The sequence below is a fragment of the Brachypodium distachyon genome, chromosome 3 (assembly GCF_000005505.3).
Source record: "Brachypodium distachyon strain Bd21 chromosome 3, Brachypodium_distachyon_v3.0, whole genome shotgun sequence".
Taxonomy (NCBI): domain Eukaryota; kingdom Viridiplantae; phylum Streptophyta; class Magnoliopsida; order Poales; family Poaceae; genus Brachypodium; species Brachypodium distachyon.
In genome coordinates, this window is record NC_016133.3 from 483,365 (window position 1) to 504,431 (window position 21,067).

At 48.0% G+C, this 21,067-nt stretch overlaps 3 protein-coding genes across 5 annotated transcripts; all 3 read left to right on the forward strand.

The window, feature by feature from the left end:
- The first annotated feature begins 161 nt into the window (after positions 1 to 161).
- LOC100827785 lies at positions 162 to 20,708 on the forward strand. Of its 3 annotated transcripts, XM_024462437.1 has the most exons (5): positions 162 to 512; positions 16,195 to 16,515; positions 16,625 to 16,767; positions 17,055 to 20,107; positions 20,242 to 20,708. In XM_024462437.1, exons 3-4 carry the CDS (start codon positions 16,756 to 16,758, stop codon positions 20,070 to 20,072), a joined length of 3,030 nt encoding a protein of 1,009 aa, XP_024318205.1. In that variant the 5' UTR covers positions 162 to 512; positions 16,195 to 16,515; positions 16,625 to 16,755; the 3' UTR covers positions 20,073 to 20,107; positions 20,242 to 20,708. The 3 variants fall into 3 exon arrangements, with proteins under 3 accessions (XP_024318205.1, XP_024318206.1, XP_014756968.2); XM_024462438.1 differs by lacking the exon at positions 162 to 512 and having other exon boundaries at positions 16,117 to 16,515; positions 17,055 to 20,068; XM_014901482.2 differs by lacking the exon at positions 162 to 512 and having other exon boundaries at positions 16,118 to 16,515; positions 16,629 to 16,767.
- Positions 506 to 5,432, forward strand: LOC104583403. The gene is made up of 3 exons (XM_024462439.1): positions 506 to 1,325; positions 1,614 to 5,016; positions 5,100 to 5,432. Exons 1-2 carry the CDS (start codon positions 1,314 to 1,316, stop codon positions 3,363 to 3,365), a joined length of 1,764 nt encoding a protein of 587 aa, XP_024318207.1. The 5' UTR covers positions 506 to 1,313; the 3' UTR covers positions 3,366 to 5,016; positions 5,100 to 5,432.
- Positions 6,534 to 9,874, forward strand: LOC100840738 (dihydrolipoyllysine-residue acetyltransferase component 3 of pyruvate dehydrogenase complex, mitochondrial). Its single transcript, XM_014901483.2, has 9 exons — positions 6,534 to 6,624; positions 6,724 to 6,797; positions 6,881 to 6,984; positions 7,326 to 7,366; positions 7,933 to 7,988; positions 8,115 to 8,188; positions 8,871 to 8,964; positions 9,080 to 9,331; positions 9,540 to 9,874. The coding sequence occupies exons 5-9, from the start codon at positions 7,959 to 7,961 to the stop codon at positions 9,645 to 9,647; spliced, it is 558 nt and encodes a 185-aa protein (XP_014756969.2). The 5' UTR covers positions 6,534 to 6,624; positions 6,724 to 6,797; positions 6,881 to 6,984; positions 7,326 to 7,366; positions 7,933 to 7,958; the 3' UTR covers positions 9,648 to 9,874.
- Positions 20,709 to 21,067: the final 359 nt, after the last annotated feature.

A 21,067-nucleotide genomic window follows, 5' to 3' on the forward strand; every position in this document is an offset into this window, starting at 1 on the left:
ATATCTTGTGTTTCAAGTTGTAATTAACCATTGAGTTTTCGGCAAAAAGAAAAAACATTGGGCGGAATGGCTCCTGCGGCCACGAAAAAAAATAACGAACATTTTTTATTTTTGATGGAAAAATAATGAACAGTTAATTTCGAAAAATAACATGAAGTAGTGTTGCAGTTAAGCATCTCGTCCGGCCCAAGTTGGCCCAAGCTTGGCTCATCAATCCTTCCCCAAATTCGCATTGCATTGAGCTCGCAAAATCGTACACAGCGGCGGCCGCCGGCCAGCCGGAAATCCGGAACTGTTATCAAATCCTCGTCCGATTCCTTCCAACAATATGTCTCCCCCAATCAATCTCTTGTTGCCCTCGCGTGGACGGAGGTTGGCAGCAAGCGAGAGAGATCGATGGCCGGCGGCGGCCGGAGAGGAGGCGGACGGACGCGCATCGGCGGCGATGTAGCAGCCCTTCCTGCGCCGCCGTGAGGGAAGAAGCGCGCGCGCACGGCGGAGGCGCCGGCCAAGTAAGAGCAACTGCGCTGTCTTGGAAGTGTGTGCTCGACCCAAATGTCTGACCTCCACTGTTCATGCATGAGTCTAGGAAATCAATTTATCCACCTTAATAAGTGAATGAGTACAACTCAGATCCGGATTCCGGATGCTCTACTTGGGAGTCATCTTCGATTCGGCTGGCTTGAAAGACACAAAAGTTGTTCGATTAGAAGCAAGATCGGACATTCGGACAGTGAGCAGGCAGCATTGCAATCTTTTATCTTTATCTTTGGATCCTGCAGGTGGCATGCTACAAGCAGCAAGCAAAGAATTGATTTCTTTCTTTAGTGAAAGCAAAAGGTAATCCTTTCAATGAAAGAGAAAACAAAAGCAAAGGTAAGGATCCTGCCTCTTGGTCTTTTTCTACTGAAGGCATTTGTGCACACATACAAGCACATGCCACCCCAAATACTTCGCCACAGAGTGTAGCATGTCCCCTTTTTTTGCTCTCCAATTAGACCTTGTTACAGTTGCACCTGAACGATCTATTTGCCTTCTCTCTGGCTACTTGCTCTCGACATAGTACAAATTATTCAACTTAACCAAGGTATGAAACTAGGTCACCTCGCACCTGCTCTAAATCTGCCTTCCTGCTTCTCCAGATTTATATATGCTAACTTTATTTATCTCTCCTGTTTGTATACCAGGAAATTAAGCAGTAATCGATTACTGGTGGATGGCTTAATCTGGATATTGTTAACGAGCTGACTGATTGATCATAAGCCTGAAATGGAATCTAGAGGCTAGAGATTGACATATCTTAGTAACTTATCATGCGTACAGAGGTATCTTGACACTTGACAATTACCTTTCATTCCATTGTATATATATGCATCAATTGTAGTAAATTATTGAGTATTCCTGTATACGTGTCATTACTGACATTACTTTGTTTTCATCATGTATATCTTATTACATACTACTATGCATGCTCAAACAATCAAGTTAAAAAGAATGCTCAATTGGTCATGCATGAGAATATTACCAATAGTCCAATACCATGAGAATGGTACCAATGGTCGATAGTTCGGACTTTGAGCTAATACTCACTTCACTGCCTTACACACATGCAGGTTATCAGTGCAGACACCATTGATGAGTCCGTCGAAAAAATTCTCGTTGAACTTGGGGCAGACAGTACAAGCAACAGGGAGAATGCCATCTACTTTGATGGCTGGGATGGGCTTGGGGCGTCTGCCGTCCTGCAAGCCATAGCCGAACGCCTCACAATATCAAATGAGCTGTCAACAAGGCCCACGGGGCTGGAGTTTGAGAAAATCATCCACATCGACTGCTCAAAGTGGGAGAGCAGAAGAGCCATGCAGAGGGAAATTGCAGTGCAGCTGAAGCTTCCCAATTGGGTGATGGAGATGTTTGACAAACAAGATGCGGAGGATGATTTCAATGGGCTAGACCAGGGCTCCCGCGGTGAGATAGCACAAGTTGTCACAGAGATCTACCATACCATACAGAATTGCAGATTCCTAGTGATCCTGCACAATGGAAGCAATGAGGAGATTGATTTATTCGATTTTGGTCCCTCTCTATATGGATATGCGAATAGCAAGATGCTGTGGACATTCCAAGGGAGGTTTCGGCTTGACCCTAAGAGGACAGATATCGTGAAGAAGGGCAGAACAACATATGTTCTCCTTTCAGCTTCAAGACGTTGGCGAGATCCACAGGAGCTTTGGTCATATCTAGTGCATCATGAGGCAGCACAAGTTTCCTGCAATAAGCATGGCCGTCACATCATCGATCCGGCTATAGCCGCTGAGTGTGTCTTGTATATGCTGAAACAGTGCTCCATCGGCTCTCAAACTGTTGACTACGACTGGGCTATCCACACCAGTAACTACTGGGTCTGCGAGGGGATCATCGCACTGACAAGCATTGACAAAGCATGGCAAGTTGGAGATTTTCTGCAGCACGGGTTGCAGTTGTTGGACGTTAACAACCAGCTTAGTAACGATGAGTCAATAATAATGCCTTCGTTTCACCTGGCAAGGTCTACCGAGCGCATGCCGTACTGGATTTCCACAACTTGTGGATTTGTGCTGAGCCCCTCTGGTGCTATCCCCGACAGCATGTTTCAGTACTCGCACAGGCTTGGCGTGCTCACGCTCTCAAAGTGTACCTTCAGTTTCTCATCGCCTCCATTCCTCTGTTGCCAGAGTCTGAGATTCTTGTGGCTTGATCGCTGCCAAGACCTCCTAACAAGAAGCAGCACCACTGATCATCACCAGCCAGATGCAAACAAGGAGGAGGAGTTGGGCAAAAGCAGCACGACATCATGGGAGTGCTTCCATAGCTTGTGGGTGCTTGATCTGCGCTACACAGATTGGGATCAGATCCTGTCAGCACAGGTGATGGATTTCATGACCCAGGTCAGGGAGCTAAACGTGATGGGAGCCAAGAACTGGGACATGAGCCATTTACGGGGACGGCTGCGTAACATTCGCAAGCTCCGGGTAACAAAGTCCACCTGCTGCTTCACCAACAACGTGTTCTCTGAGATGGATGGCTTGGAGCTTCTTGATTTTTCGGGAAATACTATCAGCCAAGGCATGACAAGCTTATCTGGGTCAACAAGCAACAGTAGCCTTGAGACTGTCATTATTGATGGGTTCAATGGGTTAAAAATTATCTCTTTGAGGGGCTGCAAAGTACTGAGGAACCTGTTGTTCAAAGGATTGTTTGAGAGTCTTGTGGAGCTGGACCTCTCAGGCACAAAAGTCAAAACCCTCAACCTCAGAGAAGTGAGAGCCAGCTCACTCCCCAAGCGGATCATGCTGCTTGGTTGCGAGAAGCTATGTGCAATATAGCCAAGAATTGGCACATGAGTCACTTACGGGGACGACTGCGTAACATTTGCAAGCTCCGGGTAAGAAAGTCAACCTGCTGCTTCAACAACAACGTGTTCTCAGAGATGGAAAGCTTGGAGCTTCTTGATTTCTCGGGAAATACCATCAGCCAAGGCATGACAAGCTTATCTGGGGCAGCAAGCAACGTTCGTCTAGAGACTGCCATCATTGATGGATATGATGGGTTAAAAGTGATCTCTTTTAGGGGCTGCAAAGAATTGAGTAACATGTTCTTCAAAGGATTGTTTGAGAGTCTCGAGGAGCTAGACCTCTCTGGCACAAAAATAAAAACCATCAACCTCAGAGAATTGGAAGTCGGCAAACTCCCCCGGATCATCCTGCTTGGCTGCGAGAAGCTATGTGCAATATTGTGGCCCGATATGGTAGAAAGGCTAGGATGTCGTGGTTTGCTACGTATAGACACTACCTCCTCAACATCAGCTGACGGAGGGGAAGCACCACATTTTACATCCTGCCGGAGGGCAAGGAAAATTTGAGCATGGATGGCAGATTTCTCTTGCAGATACAAGGCTCCTTAGGTCACTTTCTCCTGTAGCAAGTTACTTAAAAAAGGCATCAGTACATATTGATATCAGTTCTGCAGCCGCTGTTGGTGGTAGCAATGTCCAAGGAACAAGCAGCGACAAACTAGTGCAAGTCCAACCACATACAAGCACCATAATGGACTCCAAGTACAGAGATGTCTTGAAGCATGACCCTGTTGCAGCAACGATGATGTGGGACATGCCCCGAGATATATGCGTGGTCAGCCGAGAAGAAATGTATCATAAAGGTGGTCATGCATTTCGGGCAGGGCAACAAACTGTTGGGGGATACTCCAACTGCTAGTATTAGTGCTTTACTGTTGCCTGATTTAATATGTGACCTTGCTACATCACTGCATGTGTACAATAACTCTTCCATCACCAGTATCCTTGTACCACCCCATAGATCATCAGGATGGAAATTGCTAGGTTGGTGCCGGGTGGAGAGGTGCCCCGAGTTACACAACAGTCTTCACTATTCCTCAGGGCAGTCGACGTCGTGTGTATGTGTACGGTTTTTATTCTCTGCAGACATTCTGGGCCTCCCAGCTCCTGACGGCCTGCTACATCTGGGACTGGACAATTTTTCCGACATTTCATGCCTTTCCACACCTCAAGTTCTTGCACCTGGACTACTGCCCGAGGCTCATACATGTGCTCCCCATACATAAAAGCCCCTTGTCTGGACTAGAGACTCTTGAGATAGTGTACTGCAGTGATCTCAGGGAGGTATTCCCATTGAGCCCTGAGCTTCAAGATCAGGATAAAATTATAAAATTCCCTGAGCTAAGGCACATCCACCTGCACGAGCTCCCCACGCTGCAGCGCATCTGTGGGCGCAGGATGTGGGTGCCTAAACTCGAGACCATCAAGATCAGGGGCTGCTGGAGCCTCAGGTGTCTGCCGGCCATCGGACGTGACACCGAGCCGCCCAAGGTGGACTGCGAGAAGGAACGGTGGGACAACCTGGAGTGGGACGGGATGGAGCAGTACCACCACCCTTTCCTCTACAAGCGGAGGCACTCAAACCACTACAAGGCAAAGCTACCCAGAGGCAGCGTACTCAGGTGAAATATACCTCCTTATCTCCCTACTCTGCAAATAAACTTACTTTTTATGCTGAACCAAGTCATTACTTCTTTTTTTCTAGATCAAAACCCAACATAATACTGTATGCATAAATGATGAAGATGGTGACTTTGTGTGTGATTTTTTTGGGTCTGCTCTAGTCGGAATGATTATTTGATAAATTTTAGATGAAAGTATTCACAACAGATGACCATGTTTGCTCCAAGGAACTGCTCCTGCAGATTCCGGAGAGAATTCATCTTGTTTCGTTTGGACAAGGGATGCTGTTTCGTTCCATGTTAGTTTTAAACTTATGTGTGTTATTGTCACTAGTTTGGCCTTCATGTGCATCCTGACTAGCATTTCCTTTGCCCAGATGTATGAGGTCCATGCAAGCAATAAATTATTGCCACTCTGTTGATGTATTTTGTATTGTTTTGGGGTATTTGGGTTGCTATGTAAGTAGTGTAACCTCAGTCATCTGGGCTACTAGACAAAGAAAACAGGTAGCACCTTTTCTCTGTAGTGAGAATCAGGGTTGCCTTTGCGCAACAACAAAAAAGAAGAAGCAGGGCTGCCATTCATTCGATTTTTTTGCCGATCATTTCTCTATTTAAGGAGGATTATGCTACAGCTTGAAATTTAACAAGGTGACATGAGATGGAAAATTTATTGTTCAATTGACTAGTTTTTTTTTGAGAGAGAGAACTTCAATTGACTAGTTGACTACGAAAAGAAAATGGTGAGACAAAAAAGAGAGAGGCGTTGTTGCTCCCCAGGCCCAGTGGTTGCTCAGTGCATATGGGCCTCGAATACCGCTCGGTTCTGAAGAAAGGCCTTTCAGGACGGTCCTGCGGCCCATGGGCCTCAACCTGACGGTATGGGCCCATCTTGATTTACTACTTACTCCCAAAGCCCAAAGCCCGCCCGCTTCGTTTCCCTCCCCCGCCTCCCGCAATGGGCAGCCGCCAGCTCTGCGACCAGTACGCCACCCACCTGGCCGCCGCGGCGCACGCCGGCGGCCGGCACGGGGCGCTGCTCCCGCACGCGCGCCGCGTGTTCGACGCGACGCCTGAACGGAACCTCGTCACGGGCAACTCCCTCCTCTCGGCGCTCGCCCGCGCGAGGGGACACGTCCGGGACATGGAGCGCCTCTTCGCGTCGCTGCCGCGGCGGGACGCCGTCTCCTACAACGCGCTCCTGGCGGGGCTCGCCCGCGCCGGCGCACACGCCCGGGCCGCCGGGGCGTACCGCGCGCTGCTGCGGGACGAAGACGGGGTCAGGCCCAGCCGCATCACGATGTTGGGGCTGGTCATGGACGCGTCGGCGCTCGGCGACCGCGCGCTCGGCCGGCAGGCGCATGGCCAGATCCTGCGGCTCGGGTTCGCGGCCTACGCCTTCACGGGGAGCCCGCTCGTCGGCATGTACGCCAAGGCGGGCCTCGTCGGGGACGCCAGGCGGGTGTTTGATGAGATGGAGGGGAATAACGTGGTGACGTGCAACACCATGGTCACGGGGCTGCTCCGTGCATGATGGTCGCGGAGGCGAGGGCGTTGTTCGAGGCGATCGAGGAAACGGATTCGATCACTTGGACCATTTCTTGTCATGTCATCCTCTTCACTATTCTTTATACATGTTTCAGCTTACTGAGCTTACCCTGTAATTTTATATCAAGGCGTCATTTGTCATATATCTGGTTTCTTCAGGTGTTGAGAAAAGAATCGCGGGCACTAGACTTTCTCAGTACAATCAACCTGGGAAAGATAATCAGACCTTCAAGGTTAGTGCTTGCAAAGATTGCTCCATGATTAAAATTCCTAGTATCTTGTCCTGATTTTCTTATTTCTTGTCCTATTTTTCCAGGTGTCACTAGGAGGAGTAATCAGAAGCTCTACTTGCAGAAGAACACCCAGCACTAGCAGCGGTATCCCAAGTGCTGTCACTGGGATCAATGGTTCACTGTCTCGGTATAGTGCTTTCCCCCTGATATGCCAGTGCTATCTTATGTTTCTCTGTGTGAACGTACCAAAGGATAACCACTTTAATGAGGGGAATGTGAAATGGCAATATTTAACAACTGAATCCCTTCTCAGTAGAAAAAACCCGCTGCATTGTTCAAACTGCCACTGAGCCGGTCCTTTATACTTTGCTATTTTTCAGTAATAATATGCGTACATGTCAATCTACTATGCTCAGCTCTGCAACAGAATATAATCCTATCAGGAATGTTCAATGGCTGTACTGTTTCTTACCAGTTACAACTTACAAGGATAACACTCTGAAACTGTTTTATTTTGTCTTCTTTCAGTGTGCAGGTACTATCATCAAGGTCTTTCTCAAGTAGTGCAGGTATTCCTTCTCTTGGATGTTCATATTTGCCCTTGAAGATAGAATTTGATTGGATAACTAGAAAAAACCAGAATAGTGTAGAATAGCTCAGCCCTTTTTTTGGCAACTAGTATGCAAGACTGATTCATTCCAAACATAGCTTGTTGATAGCAGATTACAATACGAGATAACTTCACTTATTTCCGGACGGAAGGAGTACCATTATTGCAGTTGCAGTTGGTTACATACAACATCATCTGCTTGCATTCTTGATATCTTGTTTGATCCATCTATCCAATATTTTCATGCATGTACCACTACCTTTTAAGCTGCATTAACTCATTCTCATAACAAAATAGTAGATCGTTGTCCACCTAGGTCTCTAGGATGAATTTACAGGGTGATTCTCCTTTGTGCTACGCCTAAGCATTCCATTTCTTTGTTGCTACAAAAGTCTTAGTGTCTTGAATCCTGTGCCCCACATGCCGAACATTGTTTCCTGTATCAAAATTTTCTAGAGAACTCCAAACAGTATATCTCAAGCAAGGTCCCATATCAGCTGTCTTAACATACTGCGGTTGTTCCAGACTTGCCACCACATCAGGAAATCGGGATGCCATCACTGTCTCCTACAATGACTGAGGTATTTGTTACCCATAGTTATTAGTAATGCATAAAATAATGTCTGGATTGAAATCAGACTTGCAGTTAGTCTCTAGCCCTTAAACTACAAATACTAGTCTTTAGATGAAACTTGTATTGTCTGCAGGGAAACATTGCCAAGTGGGTGAAGAAGGAAGGGGACAAAGTCTCACCTGGTGAAGTTCTCTGCAAGGTGGAAACACAACTGCTTTCACTTATCTTTGAATTCTTCCCTTTGGTCAGATACTTATCTCAACTATTTACTTGATCGAAATATTTCGTATTATGGTGATTGAGACTACCCGCTGGGATTGCCTCGTGATCCACTTCTCTGATAACCTCTACTCGATCTCATGAAAATGAGTGTTTCGAGGAATGTTCTCGGGTTTGACAAACCCCATCAGACAGTATGTCAAGGCATGTCACCATTTAACAGTTCAAAGTGAAACTAATCGAGATCTGGAATTGGCTTGATACTTATAAGAGTTGTTCCCCTACTTGATTCTAGCTTGTCACCCCAGGAGGTAATGGAAAAAGTATAGCCAAACTATACTACAAGTCTGTCTGATTTTATTTTAAAGGAGTTTATGAACAATCACCACATCCATATTGAGGAGAAAGCTCACTCAGGCTACTGAACTTGTAAATACAGTTGCGCTCATGATAGGGATTCCGTTTATGGCGTGAGGTGAAGTTAGAAGCATACCTGGATATATACTCATAGCGGCTTCCATACCTATCTCCGGTGGAACTAACAAAATAGAAACCTATGAAGGTAAGATTTTTCATCTGTAATGTTACCCTACATATTTTTCGTTACTATTTTCTTGCAGTTGAGCTGCAGCAGAAGCTAAAGAACATTTGGATGCATTTCATCTGATTAGGATAAAGCCACGGTAGAGATGGAGTGCATGGAAGAGGGCTATCTTGCTAAGATTGTTCAGGGAGATGGTGCCAAAGAGATTAAAGTTGGCGAGGTATGTATTTACTGTCAAAAGAACATATGATTGTTTACCCATTATTTTATATTGATGCTTGTACGTTTTCCTGACATCACCTTGGTTGTGTTATTTGGCCTATGCTACCCCTTGGATCATCTGTGTGACTGTGGAAGAAGAGGGTGGCATCGAGAAGTTTAAAAACTACAAACCTTCAACATCTTCAGATGCGCCTGTAGCTTCTGCTGAGTCGATGCCTAAGTCTGAACCTGCAGAGCCAAAGGTGGAGGAGAAAGTGCCTGCCAAGGCTCCTGAGCCTAAGGCCCCGAAGACCGTAGAACCTCCGCGATCTGGCGATCGAATATTCTCCAGCCCTCTTGCAAGAAAATTAGCAGAAGATAACAATGCAAGTCTTTATTTGAGTTTGTCTAGATAGATGGGCAGTGTAGTCAATGAATGCATGGACGTGTTTCCTCAAACAGGTCCCAGTGTCTAGTGTAAAAGGCACTGGTCCTGATGGTCGTATTCTAAGGCAGACATTGAAGATTATTTGGGTATGCAATTTTCTCCTCTAATTGTATCCCTGATATTGACATCTTCCGTTGATGTGGCAGTGGTTCTGGTGGTGTTGTCGTGGGCTCGAAGATAAAGGCGAACGCCAGTACGCCAAGTCATCCCCGGCCGCAGCATTCTCCTCGGGGTCGCCATTGAGCCTTGCATGATGGAGATTATTATACTTAAGTGACATCATGGACGCACAAAATGTATAGCTTGAGTTGGATATGGATATATTCATGTAGCATTTGCTTGAAGCTTAGTGCAGATAAATCCTGCTACACTTGTATGCATCAAGGAAGCTTATTAGGACCGTGTATAACCACAATGCCAGCTAACAAGCCAACCACGCTTAATATTTCCACGGCGGAATATCATGCCGTGTCTTCGATGAGATTTTATCAATCTTAGTCGCGACAGCATAGATGCCGTGATGCCAGCCGACTAGATCGAAGGGTTCCACAGCTTCACGCTGGCCGCCCTGGCACGCTACACTGCTCCAATCATCTTCAATTTGAGGTGAAATATCATACCACATCTTAGAAGGATATTTTATCCATTTAGTCACGACCACTTAATTATTCTGGTGCCAGCCGACCAAGTGGAAGGGTTTCACAGCTTCACGCTAGCCGCACTGGTGCGCTGCACTGCTCCCATATCTTGATGTATCCACAAGAACAAAGCGCTAGAAAACCTTTAGCGGCTTATTTCATCGTGGATGGAGTTATGCCGGACTGCTATCGGCGCGCCAAAAATGTGCTCGAACCGGGATGCCGTCGGTGGAGCGTTGTTGGTGGAGATGAAGAGCCGTGAGGTCACCGGCAGTTGTTCATGACAACAGGTGCAGAGGTGCGCCGAACGATGATAGAGCCCGATGGGCATGGAATTGTTGTATAGGACTGGTGTCAGGACATCGTCGGCGGTAATGCAAGTTGGTGTAGACGACCAAGGGGATGATGATGCCCCTAGCATTGTTGTTGGCGTAAAACTTGGGCGCTGGGATGCCATCAGCGACGATGCGGAACTCCACTGAGGGGTGATGCTGCCCCAGCGTTGTTGTTGAAGAAGAGGAGTCGGAATGCCGTCGACAAGGTGGAACTCGACGAAGGGACGGTGCAGCCTTGACGTCATTGTTGACGAGGATGTGTCGGAATGCCATCGATGAGGTGGAACTCGGCGGAGGAATGCTGCTACCCCTAGCATCGTTGTTGAAGAAGAGGTGTCGGAGTGCCATCGACGAGTTGAAGGGCTGGGGGGTGGTGCCACAACCTGCGTCCTTGCTGAGGAAGGGGCGTCGGAATGCCATCGGCGATGTGGAAAGCTGAGGGATGGTGCTGCCCCCAGCGCCGTTGTGGAAGAAGAGGTCGCGAGATGTCGTAGACAACGGAGGGACGGGAGCTGCTTGGTCCCCCTTGGTGAAGGTTGATGTAGATGCTCAACGTCAGCATGTCGTCGGACGCGTGATGAAGGATAGTGTTGTCCCTCATTGTTGTAGGCGATGAGGTGACGAGATGATGTCGGCCATGTCGATGAAGCATCGAAAAACCATCAGTAGTGTTGTGGACGCAAGGGTGTTGCTGCCCCCAATGCCCATGTAGTATGTTGGTGTAGAGGATCGGACGCCAGGATGTCGTCGGCGATGATCTGGACGCATAGGACTTGCTGCCCCTAGACTCCCTTGATGCTGGTTGGCACAACCAACAGCATGCTGAGAAGCCATCAGAGATATCACGACGCTAGGATTGTCGTCAAACTGATGCATCCTCTTGTAGCAGGTGCCACAAGCACGCCATTCTTATGACGATGGCTGCACTAGAGTAAGAGGGAAAATGCAAGCACAAGCATGTTGTATAGTGTAAAAAAAAGAGGTGTTTTTTTATTGTATGAATATATGGGCCCTCTCGCTTACCACCTAGCTATAGATGTGACGTTAGGAAAGGCTGCCAAAGCACTTCATCATCAGGGATCGCCGAATGTATCATGACGATAGCCATAAAAAAACTTTCTCCGGTGCTCGTGTAAAGAGACCAGTGGTGCCTCCAAAGACCACGAGGATTCATAAAATAGACCTTGCAATACCGAGTAGCCCCACGACTTCATCATGCCCCTGCAATGCCTCAAGAGCCCAAAGACATAGGTATAGAGAGATTGGGGAGATGGTTACTTAGAACAATGGCTTGGCGATTTTCCATGCCTTTGCTGAGGGGTGGTGAACAACTACCTCCCACCTTCTTTCCGGTGGATCCCGTACTGCTCAGGGTCATCGGACTTGCTTCGTCTTGGAAATTTTGATCTTTTGAAGACTGCTTGAACTTCATGGATTTTTCTCTTCGGGATGGATTGCTTGAACTTGGGGGAGTTTCTCCTTTGCATGATTACTTGAACTTGATGTTTCTTCTTTGAGTGATTGTTTGAACTTCTTGGATTTTTGCTCTATGTGAGGATTGCTTGAACTTCTTGCGGGGATCTTTCATGTCTTCTTGGGGGATCCACCTTGAGAAATTGGAAGGCAGCCATCCACCTATGCGGACTAAAAACACCCTCATAGGCATATTATGGCTTGTGGTGACACACCTCGGGGGCTTGTGTTGGGCCAGGCAGCCTTCTCATGCTCTTCTCCTACAGTTTACCCCAAGGTGTGGTGCCTCTTTGAACTTGAGACACCACAAGGAACATGATGAGTATGGAGCCTCGGCGTAAGAAGTAACCCAATTAAGTCCGCCGCTGTCCCCGGAAGCACACACTGATGTGTGCATGTGTTGTGGGCGAAGGTGCCGCTCCAACTTGAGTATGACGAGTTGGGCTTCCTTTAGACAAGTGCAGAGGCAGCCGAGTCTTCGGTCACTAGCTTGGCATGATGCAAGGAGGGCCATCTCCACTTTATGCAAAAGGTGAAGTAATGCAATGCATGTCTTGTGGAAGAAAAAAATAAAAAAAAGGCTATATTAACATAGCTCTTCATGTATGTGGAACCTGTCCTTGGTGAAGATGTCTGCTCATGTCGCTGCCACCACATCAGGGCATCGGCAGGTTGGAGAAGATGGGGCCATCGTGTTGGCGTGCTATTGAGCGAGGTTGATGATGACTCTTCGTCGTCATGTCCTTGAAGCGCGTCATCCTTCGATGGCAGCTTCTTCACCAAAGGAGTACGGCAGCTTTCTATTAGCGGAAGGAGCCCAGTTAGAGTCGCCATCTTCTCGTGAAGGGCATGAAGTAGAGTACGCCACCAGCATCTTGGGCTTCTAGTTGAGGTTGAGGGAGCATGCAAACGCTTGTAGTAGGCACCCGCTTGCTTCCAGGAAATGCCCTCAGCGTATTGGTGCTTGAAGAGGTAGGTGTTGATGAAGCTCTTGTACGTGCGTAGACGATGATCTCCTCATCACTTAATGCCCCTTGGAGAGTTGCAACATGAAGAGCCGCCTCCTTCTTGGGCCCTCGAGATGAAGCGCGACGCCTTCTTGACTTGGCCGCCATAGTCCGGCTAGCAAGAATGAAACAGGATGAACGAGGCATATAAGAAATGCACTCACGCCACGTCCTACATGTTGGAGAGGAGCCTGGAGACGAATCCGACGACCATTGTTGCGCATCAAAGATGGGAGGAGAACCATGTCCCACCGGGCGTGCCATTTTGTTTGACACGAAAAATACTTTTCGGAATAAAAATATTTCTCTTGCGCGCCAGGGGAAATAAAGAAATGAGGGCGTGCCAGTGTACTAAGTACACAAATAAATAGGGAAGCGTGTATTTTATTAATCTCGACTCGGAGAAACAAAATCACATGATCCCTTTACATAAGTGCTCCGCGGCCTGCTAGCGCGGCCAAAATTACTTGGGAGACTGTGTGTCCTTGGTTCACGGGGCCTTGGAAGACTCCCGATTAATTACGTCCGTGGATTAGTCCACGGACCACCTCTGATTAAGCTGCTGCAATGGTCGTCGTCTTCAAGTCTCGGTCTTCTCCATGCATGGTGTAGATGATGATGGATGATGATGAAGTGGAAGGAAGGGTGGAGCAGCACGCATGTCGCTCTGGCGATGCTTAGCCACATCCCCCCAGCTTGTCGACGTCCGATGATGAAGATGCTTGGCCTCGTCGGCTCAGACGGATGGGTAGCCTTCGCCTCGTCGGTGCCAGGCCTGGTGGTGTCCGCCTTGTCGGTCGGACATGATGCATTGCCTTCGCCTCGTCGAGGCCCGGCAATGTGGTGTGTTTGCTTCATCGGAAGGAGACTTGTCGTTGGGGATAGCTTCGCCTCGTCAGTGCTTGGGCGATGTCGAGGATGAGTATTGAGGATGTGGTTGTCAAAGTAGACGTGAGAGTCGCCGTGTGGCGATGTTCCTTTATGACGGCGGTGTAGCGTGCTTGTCGATGTAGACCTCGTAGCGTGGAGGCGCATGTGAGCTCGTCGGGACTCGGCCGGATCGGAGTCATGTACTTGATCAAGTTGGGGTAGGCTGTTGGTGTAGACGAGTGTCGACGTGTCGATGTAGTCGATGTCCTTGCTAGCCGAGGAGCCGGTGAGACCAAACCGCATGTTGGTGAAGTCGTCGGCGTCCTCGGGAAGTGAGAAGTTGATGCAGACGATAAGAGAATCCCCGCGCCGAGCTTGATGGCGCGTGCCCCTGGGCTTCAGATCTTGAAGAGTGGCGACGTAGTCTCCGTCCTCGTGCAGGGCTTGATGATTGTGCTTGATGTGGCGTGTTGCATGCTATACAACAAAAACAGGTTAGTCTTTAATTAATTACCTTGATTATTTTGGAGCGCCCTATATGTTCCGGTTGATGTCGTGCATGGCTGTTGTACCAAGCGCGTGTGCATCATATATGTGATGATGGCGCCACGTCGGCTCGTTAGCGACCCAGGGCGTATATGCTTCAACTAGGTCGATGATGCGGCTACCTCGTGTGAGCGTGACGAGGAGCATCTCGATGCTGGCGATGTCGACCTTGACGAGGGGCGCGCAGGCTCCCGCATGGCGTCGTGCCCGGCAGTGATGTCGCCCTTGATATAGAGGTGGCGAGCATGGCGCGGAGCGAGCTGATGGACGACGCACCGTCGAGCTCCTCGATGCCATCAAGTATGTCAGACTCGTCGGTGCTGCCGGTGCTTGCATGGCAGGGCTTCAACGGGTCGTGAGATGACACAGAGGGACTCTGTGATGGGCGACTCCAGCACGGTTTGGGCGTGACGATGGGCTGCTCCGGTCCGATGACGGTCCCGGCCAGCGCGACCGCCGGCCAGGCTAGGTGCGTAGAGCCGTGCGTCTTGCCGCCCGCTGCGCCTCCGTGCTTGTTCTTCATGTAAGGCGCCGCCGCGCTCCTTGCCTTGTGCAGGTCGCTGGCTCCTTCTTCGGGCTTCTCAACGTGCTAGGGCCTGCATGCTGGCCTCAGGCTCCTTCGCTCTCCGGCCGGTAGCTTTAGCGTCAGCTCCCCTTCTCCTTTGTGATTGAGTTCTCCTTATATAGGCAGGCAGCTACGAGAGCTCTCCAAGATACGAGCTGTTAGCCTGTTCTTATCTGCGGATTGAGATGAAGTTTGTTGCGTGCGCCTGCGCCGTCAGGAAGTTGTTTGGCGCTGCTGAATTCACGGCTGCATTGGATCAGATAAGGATCGTCTACGTTGACCAGCCGGTGCGTACCATGCGTATACATTTATACACGGCCCTGCAGTACAATACATGCTGCATCAGCGTGTCGACGGAGCGTATATGCTGCTCGCCGGAATAATTAATTAGAGGCTAATATATGCGATCAGCTCTCCTGAAACAAATTGACAAGCTTCTACTAGCTAGCCACCTCGTTGTATTGACTATTGAGCCAGCACGTGGAGTGATTGTTGGCCATTTGTACATGCATGCAGCTGGTACTACTAGTAGGACGACATTTTGGGCTTGGTTGCACAGACATTAGTCAAGGTCCATGATGATCATGATTATTTGCAGCACGCGACGCCTACTTTTTTTTTTCCTTGTGTTGATTCAATTTTGCACCGAATTTTGGTACAAAATCTCGTCGAACAACCTTCTGCCCGGATTGTTGTTGCATCCTTTTTTTGACAGAGTTTGTGATGTCTCTCCGTAGGGATTCGTGGTTTACTTAATTGTGTTTTCTTTTTCTTTTGAGCACCCGACCACAATGTTGCTGTAAAGTCAGGGAGGATGGAAACTATTCTTGTCAAGTCGTTGAATAATGCATAGAACCTGTGCTGTCTCTATTTACATAACCTCGGCACGGTCTCGATTGAAGTGAAAAACCGTCTGAAGCGAAATGCGTCCCATGCTTGCCTGGTGGAGGCGATAAAAGCACCGCCTGACGTCGATGTCCTTCATAAGGCCCCGCCGGCCGCGAGCAAGCTGGTGAGAGACTATTCAATCTGGTGCTGAGCCGGAACGCGCTGCTCCTGGCCGTCGTCTTCGTCCAAGGACTGCAGCGTCGCAGCTGCTGGATGAGTGGCAGGAGGCATGCACCGATGCGTTGAGCGTCGTCTTGGAAGTGTGTGCTTGCTCCAGATGTCTGATGTCCACTGTTCATGCATGAATCTAGGAAATCAATTTATCCACCTTAATAAGTGAATATCTATCTTGTACTTCTGGATGCTCTACTTGGGAGTCATCTTCGATTCGGCTGGCTTGAAAGACACAAAAGGTGTTCGATCGGACAGTGAGCAGACAGCATTGCAATCTTTTATCTTTATATCTTTGAATCCTGCAGGTGGCATGCTACAAGCAAGCAAGCAAAGAATCGATTTCTTTCTTTAGCGAAAGCCAAAGGTAATAATGAAAGAGAAAACAAAAGCAAAGGTAAGGATCCTGGCTCTAGCTTGGTCTTATTCTGCTCAAGGCATTTGTGCACACATACAAGAGCAAAGGTAAGGCACCCCAAATATTTCGTCGCAGCGTGTAGCTAGCATGTCCCTTTTTTTAGCTCTCCAATCAGGCCTTCTTGCAGTGGAACCTGAACAATCTATTTGGCTTCTCTCTGGGCTCTGGCTACATGCTCTCGACATAGTACAAATTATTCGACTTAACCAAGGTATGAAACTAGCTCACCTCGCACCTGTTCTAAATCTGCCTTCCTGCTTCTCCAGTTTTTTATAAGCTAACTTTATTTGTTGCTCCTGCTTGTATATCAATATATGGAGGAAGTCTGGACCGGACGGATGACCGGCTGAGAAATCAATCTGGAGATTGTTGAAGAGCTGGCCTATCGATCTTAAACCGAAAAATGGAATCACTATAGAGGCTGGAGATCGACGGATACGACCACTTCATTATGCGCACGGAGGTATTTTTACACTTAGAAATCAGCTTTCATTCGATCCTGCATGTTATAAATATATCTTCTACCAATTCGAGCCTTGTTAATTTGGGTCATGTATTTTGTAACCTTTTACATAGTGCACACTATGCATGCTCCACTTAGTAGAGTTAAGAATAATCCAATCAGCACATCATGCGTGACAATATTGCTAATAATCCAATACTGTGAGTCCACTTATTGCGTGTTTTATTAATTAGTACCTAGTTTGAAGTCTGAAGTGATCCTCACCTCAAAGCTTCACATGAATGCAGGTTATTAAGGCGGACACTATTGATGCTGCTGTTGATAGGATTCTCAATGAACTTGCGACAGACACGAGAAGAAGCGGCAATAGAGAGAATGTCATCTACTTTGATGGCTGGGACGGGCTTGGGGCATCTGCCGTCCTTCAAGCCGTGGCCAAACGCCTCGCGGAGCCGTTGACAAGGCCTGCAGGGCTGGAGTTTGAGAAAATCATCCACATCGACTGCTCAAAGTGGCAGAGCAGAAGAGCCATGCAGAGGGAAATCGCAGTGCAGCTGAAGCTTCCCAATAGGGTGATGCAGATGTTTGACAAACAAGACGAGGACGATGATTTCAGTGGGTTAGACCAGGGCTCTCGCGGTGAGATAGAAGTCGGAGAGATCTATGAAAGCATACAGAATCAGAGATTCCTTGTGATCCTGCACAATGGAAGCAATGAAGAGATTGATATATTCAATTTTGGTTTTCCTCTAAATGGATATGCCAATAGCAAGATGCTGTGGACATTCCAAGGGAGGTTTCGACTTGACCCCAAGATGATAGACAAAGTGAAGAAGAGCAGAACAACACATGTTCTTATTTCAGCTTCAAGAGATGAGCGAGATCTGCAGGAGCTTTGGTCTTATCTAGTGCGCCATGAGGCTGCTCAAGTTTCCTGCAATAAGCATGGCCCCGGCATGATTGATCCGTCGGTTGCTGCCGAGTGTGTGTTGTATATGCTGAAACAATGCTCCATCGGCTCTCACACCGTGGACTATGACTGGGCTATCCACACCAGTAACTACTGGGTATGCGATGGGATCATCACACCGACTGACATTGACAAAGCATGGCAAGTTGGAGATTTTCTGCAGCACGGGTTGCAGTTGCTGGACATTAACAACCAGCTTAGCAGTGATGAGTCAATAATAATGCCGTCCTTTCACCTGTCAAGGTCTACCGAGCGCATTCCGTACTGGATTTCCACAACAACTTGTGGATTTATGCTGAGCCCCTCTGGTGTTATCCCCGACTACATGTTTCAGTACTCGCACAGGCTTGGCGTGCTCAAGCTATCAAGGTGTACCTTCAGCTTCTCATCGCCTCCGTTCCTCTGTTGCCACAGCCTGAGGTTCCTGTGGCTTGACCACTGCGAAGACCTCCAAACAGGAAGCAGCACCACAGATCATCACCAGCCAGATGCAAAAAAGGAGGAGAAGGAGTTGGACAATAGCGACATGACATCATGGAAGTGCTTCCAAAGCCTGTGGGTGCTTGACCTGCGCTACACAGATTGGGATCAGATCTTGTCAGCACAGGTGATGGATTTGATGACCCAGGTCAGGGAGCTAAATGTAATGGGAGCCAAGAACTGGGACATGAGCAACCTACGGGGACGGCTGCAGAACATTCGCAAGCTCCGGGTAACAGAGTCCACCTGCTGCTTTGACAACAACGTGTTCTCAGAGATGGATGGCTTGGAGCTTCTTGATTTCTCGGGAAATACCATCAGCCAAGGCATGACAAGCTTATCTGCGGCAGCAAGCAACACTAGCCTTGAGACTGTTATTATTGATGGATGTGATGGGTTAAAAGTTATCTCTTTGAGGGGCTGCAAAGAATTGAGGAACCTGTTCTTCAAAGGATTGTTTCGGAGTCTCGAGGAGCTGGACCTCTCGGGCACAAAAGTGAAAACCCTCAACCTCGGAGAAGTGAGAGCCAACTCACTCCCCAAGCGGATCATCCTGCTTGGCTGCCAGAAGCTCCATGCGATATTATGGCCACAAAATATTGATACGGAAGAAGCACCACATGTGCTATGTATCGAGACCACCTCAACTTCAGCGTCAGTTGTAACACCAACAGAGCTCACTGGTGGCGAAACACCACATGCACATCCGCATGGTGAAGGATCCCTCCAGCAGCAAAAAGAAGAAAAGTTCAAGGGTGGATGGCAGATTACTCTTACAGATACAAGGCTCCTTAGGTCAATTTCTCCTGTACATAGTTACCTCTCAACTGCATCCGTACATCTTGATATCAGTTCTGCAGCCGCTGTTGGTGGTAGCAATATCCAAGGAACAAGCAACGATAAACTAGTGCAAGTCCCACCGCATACAAGTACCATAATGGACTCCAAGTACAGAGATGTCTTGAAGCATGGCTCAGTTCCAGCAATGATGATGTGGGACTGCCCCGAGATATTTCTGTGGTCAGCCGAGAGGACATGTATCATAAAGGTTGTCTTGCATTTGGGGCAGGGCAACAAACTGTTGGGGGATGCTCCAACTGCTATTACTAATGCTTTACTGTGGCCTGATCTTACATGTGTGCTGGCTACATCACTCCACGTATACAATAACTCTTCCATCACCAGTATCCCTGTAGCGCCCAATCGATTACAATGGCATATCGAAAGATGGTGCCGGGTGGAGAGGTGCCCCAAGTTACACACAATCTTCACTCTTCCCCAGGGCAGTAGTGTGGATAATTTTTATTTTCTGGAGACATTCTGGGCGTCCCAGCTTCTGACGACCTGCTACATCTGGGACAGGACAATTTTTCTAACCTCTCATACCTTTTCAAACCTGAAGTTTTTGCACCTGGACTACTGCCCCAGGCTCTTGCATGTGCTCCCCATCCATGCTAGCTCTTTGTCTGGACTAAAGACTCTCGAGATAGTCTACTGCGGTGATCTCAGGGAGGTATTCCCATTGAGCCCTGAGCTTCAAGATCAGGATACGATTATAGAATTCTCCAAGCTAAGGCGCATCCACCTGCACGAGCTCCCGACGCTGCAGCGCATCTGTGGGCGCAGGATGTACGCGCCTAAACTTGAGATCATCAAGATCAGGGGCTGCTGGAGCCTCAGGCGTCTGCCGGCCATCGGACACGACACCAAGCCGCCCAAGGTTGACTGCGAGAAGGAGTGGTGGGACAACCTGGAGTGGGACGGGGTGGAGAAGTACCACCACCCTTCCCTCTATGAGCCGAGCCACTCAAAGTACTACAAGGCCAAGCTGCCAAGAGGCAGCCTACTCAGGTGAGACTGAGATATTATGCCAAGAGGCAGCCTGCTCAGGTGAGACTGAGATATTATGCCTCCATATCTCCCTACTCTGCGAATAAACTTACTTTTATGCTAACTTGCTAATGTATGTAATGCTTGTTTATGTAGTTAATCATCCCTATCCTTGTTGTTTTATTATGCTGCAGGTAATCTGCATGCGTGTACGTTGAACATGCAGTGCTGCCCACATGACTGAAGCTTTCCTGCCGTGTGTGTGTGTATGTGTTGCTTGCTCGGCTTCCTGCTTGATTGGTTTGGTGTGGCTTGACTTGGTTTGATTTGATTTGGTTTGGTCATCCTTGCTCGACCCATCAAAGTACTAATCATCTGGTTGCATAGGTGATGGTACACGTTATCGAGCAAATGAGAAATAAAGCAGAGCAGGCATTATTCAGCTTATATATGCAAGAGTACCCCTGAGTGCTCATGTCGTTGCACCTGCTCCCATGTGTGTCTGTTTTGGTGTGGATTGTCAGCTGTGGGCTGATTGTAATTTGTAAGCATAAATGACGATGATTGTGTATGTGCTGTTGCTTGTTATGTATGAATAATCAGCTTTGGACTAATTGTGATTTGTAAGCATAAATGATGACTTTGTGTGTGGTTTCTTTGGTCTGCTCTAGTCTGAAATCTCATGCGATAATTTTGGGTGGGAGTATATATTCATGATAGATGTCCATGTTGAAGGAACTTGTCCCCGCATGTCGTCGGATATTTCACCATCTGTTTCTCTGGGCAGGGGATGCTGTTTTATTCCACGGCTATTCTTATGTCTTGGACTTGATGGTGTTATTGTAACTGGTTAGGCCTTCATGTGCTTCCTGAGTAGTATGAGGTCCATGCATGTAATAAATTCCGGCAATTGTGTTGATTTATTTTGTATATATTGGGTATTTGGGTTGCTGTGTAAGTAGTGTAACCTCAGTAATTTATTTTTCTGTTTTTTTAGCGAATAATTTATTTCTCTGTTTT

What these genes read in the sequence shown, in the direction of transcription:
- LOC100840738 (XM_014901483.2), top strand. Translation starts at nt 7,959, where the DNA reads ATGCCATCACTGTCTCCTACAATGACTGAG. An exon ending in TGTCTCCTACAATGACTGAG is followed by an intron (nt 7,989 to 8,114) that starts GTATTTGTTACC and finishes TATTGTCTGCAG; the next exon opens with GGAAACATTGCCAAGTGGGT. An exon ending in AATTAGCAGAAGATAACAAT is followed by an intron (nt 9,332 to 9,539) that starts GCAAGTCTTTAT and finishes TTGATGTGGCAG; the next exon opens with TGGTTCTGGTGGTGTTGTCG.